Raw genomic sequence first — 4,594 nt, forward strand, 5'->3', positions numbered from 1 at the left:
GTTGGGATTAGCAAATGCTCAAGCAGTCAATACTGTGTTCAGGAGCCAGTCACCAAGTTTTGGAAAAGATCAAGAATGAGCCATTCTTTAAGTGGTCGATTAAGATGGTGGGAAATCCTGAGAGACGCAATCACAATCTCTATTGCCAATACCACCAGGACCATAGCATACCACTGAAGATTGCAGAAGCTTATGGGATCACTTGGACCAGTTAGTCCGCGAAGGTAAGTTGAGACACCTATTGCATCCCTCCAGTGGCCGAGGAGGTCAAGTGAATCCCGAGCCCCAGAAGGATGATTCTTTGAAACCTTCATTGGGAACTATCAACGTCATCTTCGCAGCACTAGAAGAACAGGGTCCTGGCCATCCAAGGTTATATTAGTAGCTCGGTTACGGCAGGGGACTTTGGTCGAGATCTGAGGAGAGCTAGACCGGTTATCCAACTAGTTTTAGGCTTTTCAGACGAAGATAAGATTGGAACCATCCAACCTCAAGATGACGCTTTGTAGTCACCCTCAGAAATGGAGGATATGATGTGAAGAAGGTAATGGTGGACCAGGTAGCGCGGTGGAGATAATGTACCCTGACCTCTACAGGAGGCTGAACCTTAAACCTGATGACTTAACACCATACTGTTCTCCTTGGTTAGCTTCGAGGGAAGAATTGTCACTCTGAAGGGCCAAATACGACTGCCTGTACAGACTGGCTCGGAAGTAGTTGAAAGTGGACTTTATTGTTGTAGATGTGTATTCCTCTTATACGGCAATTGTAGCCAGACCTTGGCTACATATGGTAGGGCTGTTTCCTCTACTTTGCATCAAAAAGTTAAATATCCATCCGAATGACGAGTTTGTGAATTCGTGGAATCAATCATCAGCCAGACAATGCTTAAAAAAAAAAAAAAAAAAACTGGTTTGTTTTGTTCATCCTCACACTCGTACTCGGCGTCTCAAAACCAAGAGGCGATTATCTGAACTCTAGATCATCATCATGTCTCGCGGTTCTAGATCCAGCGGTTTGTTTCTTTATTTCAATTTATTTGGTTGGTTTATTGATATTTGATTTCTCGACCCTCATTATGAAATTGAAATTCTTTCCTCGGTGTACTATGAATTGATTATTATTATTATTATTGTCGTTTTGCGTGTGTTTCATGGAATGGTTTGTCTCTGTTTAATATTTACATATAAAAATGTTGAATTTACGTACAGGGAGCAGAGGCTTCTCTTCAGGTTCAGGTTTTGGTTTTGGTTTTCGTGGTCGTCGTGCAAGAAACAGCGACACATTGGGTACTCTTCTCTTGTTAGTAATAGTATACATGCTCTTCAGATCACGCACTTTTCCCATATATGCATATTCATTTATACTCATCATACATACACACACTTTTTCTTTTTCTTTGACTTTCAACAATTATATTTTATTCATTATTTTTTTTAATGAAGACGTGGAGGTAAATGAACTTGAAGATCTTCATCGCCGTTCTCACGAAGCTGAGGGTCAGTATTATTGTTGTTGTTGGTTCATTGGTTTGTTAATCATCAGTGCCAAGATCAAATCATGGAATTATTTATATTTGTTGTATTGGCTTCAATTTTGATGTTATAGCCTCAGGAAACCAGAAGCCTCTAGGATTTGTTAAACTTACCGGTGCTGCTGCTGAAGCTGCTGCAAAGGAAGGCAAGCCATTGGGTAAGTTTCGCCTTTTCCTTGTTGCTCTTTATGCTCTTCAGACCACCGACTTTATCATCTACATATATATAAATACACTTTTTCTATGATTTTCTCAATTCCTTTGTTTTGAACTGTGGAAAAAAGCTATGTATCTTCTAAAATTTTACTACAGTTTAATATTATATTAGTGGTATCCTCCCATCCACTGCATCCTGTTTTTTCTCTTGTGGACAGCTTATGATGACCGTCATGAGATTAGACAAATGTTTGTACCTCCAAACCCTCATATGTGCAACAGAATCAATGACAGTATCCTTGAGGTATGTTTTTCCTCTTTCTATGTCCCAGTTTTTAATTACATTCTTAGTTAGGTGACAACATTTTCATCATTCTAGTCTAGGCTCAACATATATAGTTGGGTTATGTTTGTTTTCAAAGCTCATCCTTGACTCTTTCTATTACCATTCCCAACTTTCAGTTTAGACTTCTAAAATGTTTGCTCAATTTATTGAACTTGGCTTTGGCCAACATCCCTGTAGTCATAGCTCAATTGTACCTTACGATGTTTTCAATAGAGACATCTAGGGTTCAAATCCCTTCCTCCCCAACTATCAAATTATAAGGCTTGACTCGACTTTATTTGTGTAAGCACATACTTACTGTCAAACCTTTGCAAATATGTTTTGTTGGTGATGGCTGCTTTTCTCCTACTACCTTTTTGTCAAATGCTTGCGAATGTTTGGTTTGGTGATGGCTTTTTTTCTCCTATTCCCAGGTTAGTTGATCTCACATTTGACTGTAATGCAGTTAGTCAGCAGATTGGGGGAGGATTATGAAGACAAGGACTATTTTGAATACTTGCGAGCCCACTATTGTGGATTAAACAAAGGTGACTGACCTTGATGGCCAATGTCTAACTTTTATCAAGTATCTGGAAGATTTCCTTTCAGCAATTGTGTTACTAGAACTCTTGGTTTAACCGTGTTAAGACAATCACTTTTCATTGTCGTTTTTTACTCTTCTTCATAGATAGATAGATAAATATGATACGTGATGATCATTAATTTTTTTAAAATTTTTTTGATTGGTCACTCTTAGGGATTCATCTTTCTAATGTTACCTTCAAATTCTATTATACTACACTTTTATTATTATTATATTCTTTTTTGTTGGTTTTCATTACATTTATTTATGTTTTAAAATATAAAAGACCCATGTGCTTTTCATAAAATGATTTGTCTTCATAAACGATACAATTCTCTATTTATTTATTTTGTTGTATTGGCTTCATTTTTATAGGGAGCGGAGGGAAGAAACAAATGAGTAAGTGTCGCCATTTCCTTGTTACTCAATATGCTCTTCACAGACTTTACTGTGTACATACATACATACACACACAGACACTTGCACCTCAACTATTATTGTTCTCAATTCCTTGTTTCTTTTTGAGCTGTGGGCAAAGTTGTGTATCTTTTATGATTTTATGTTTAATCCATGTCTAGTCATTTTAAAAGTGGTATTGAATGCATCCTTGGCAAGTCTGTCTTGCTCAAGTTATGTTCTTTTTTTCTTGTGTGGACAGCAATTGATGAACACATGCAGACAAAACAACAAGATCTTGCTCGCAATTCTAACCATGACCTTTTGGATATGCATGACCTGATGTTTGCAATTATATGGCTGATGCTATGCAAAAGGTATTTTTTCCTCTTTCTATGGCCGAGTCTTTAAGTGCTAGAAGCTGTTATCATTGGTTACCTCATACTAGCCAATATTCCTTCACTTTGAGCTATTCACCTCATTATCAACGGTGTCTTTAGTTTGCAGTCATAGTTAGGTGATGATTTTGTATCATTCTTTCTACCAATTCGTAACATAGTTTGGTTGTTTCATCTTTGTGAGAATCACATAATCAAATCTATTGCCCCTTCCCAACTTTCAACCTAGCTTCGTGTACACACATTCGTATTGTTCAAATGCTTGATAATTTTTATATACTTTAAAGCGAGCAAATATTTGGTGATGACTTCTTTTCTCTTCCTCCTATGGTAATGAATCTCATATTTTACTATAATGCAGTTTATGAGACAAGGTGGGAAGGAGTATAACTGCAAAGAATGTCATGAACTCTAATGAGCCAAGTATTGTGGACAAAGTTGTCTTACTAAGGGTGTGTTTAGATACCGCTTATTGCTGAAAACTGAAAACACTGTAACAAAATAATTTTTAAATATATGGATAATGTCGTGAGACCCATTTTTGAAGTTGTTTTTGATGAAAAATGTACTTACAAGTCATGTGAATAGCGCATGGGACCCACCATAATTCAACCAAACGCAGACGCATAGGATAAAAAAACGCAATCCAAACAGATACTAAGGCTACGTTTGTTTTGGCTGAAAAGAATTTCAGGAAATCATTTTACACCAGCCTATGTGTTTGGTAAGCACAGAAAATTGGGTCAAACGGAAATCAATTTTTGCATTGACCGTAAAATACCCTTCCTCAGTTGGAAATGAATTTCAATTTCTATTTTACCTTCAAATGAATTTCAGGACTCACAGACAAAGAGAGAGAGAAAGGGAGAGAGTAAGAAGAGAGAGCACAGGTGGCCACCTAGCCAAGCTCCGGCTAGCCCAGATCGTGCCACCCCCATTGCCCAGATCATGTGCCGACCAAACACCCAAGACCCACAAACACCGGTCCACCCAGATCTCAGCCCACCCTTCCCTCATCATCGATCCACCTCTCCGATTGCCAGCCATGCACCGACGAGCTCCGATCTTGACAATTGACTGCAGGCCGTGCTCCACCAGGCTCTCCAACGCACTGGCCGATCTGGCCGCCACCAACCATTAGCCCACTCCACTCCACCCCCAAACCCACCCGATTTGGCCACTGCCGTCTCCATCCACTCTGA

The 4,594-nt window shown here is 38.7% G+C and overlaps 1 protein-coding gene across 2 annotated transcripts; it reads left to right on the forward strand.

The window, feature by feature from the left end:
- Positions 1 to 908: 908 nt before the first annotated feature.
- Positions 909 to 4,022, forward strand: LOC112008285 (uncharacterized). 2 transcript variants are annotated; one of them, XM_024040618.2, is made up of 9 exons: positions 909 to 1,015; positions 1,212 to 1,289; positions 1,446 to 1,499; positions 1,609 to 1,692; positions 1,909 to 1,994; positions 2,482 to 2,563; positions 2,974 to 2,997; positions 3,257 to 3,371; positions 3,754 to 3,948. In XM_024040618.2, the coding sequence occupies exons 1-9, from the start codon at positions 991 to 993 to the stop codon at positions 3,758 to 3,760; spliced, it is 555 nt and encodes a 184-aa protein (XP_023896386.2). In that variant the 5' UTR covers positions 909 to 990; the 3' UTR covers positions 3,761 to 3,948. The 2 variants fall into 2 exon arrangements, with proteins under 2 accessions (XP_023896386.2, XP_065618402.1); XM_065762330.1 differs by lacking the exon at positions 2,974 to 2,997 and having other exon boundaries at positions 3,754 to 4,022.
- Positions 4,023 to 4,594: the final 572 nt, after the last annotated feature.

The sequence above is a fragment of the Quercus suber genome, unplaced genomic scaffold (assembly GCF_002906115.3).
Source record: "Quercus suber isolate HL8 unplaced genomic scaffold, Cork oak 2.0 scaffold_452, whole genome shotgun sequence".
Taxonomy (NCBI): Eukaryota; Viridiplantae; Streptophyta; class Magnoliopsida; order Fagales; family Fagaceae; genus Quercus; species Quercus suber.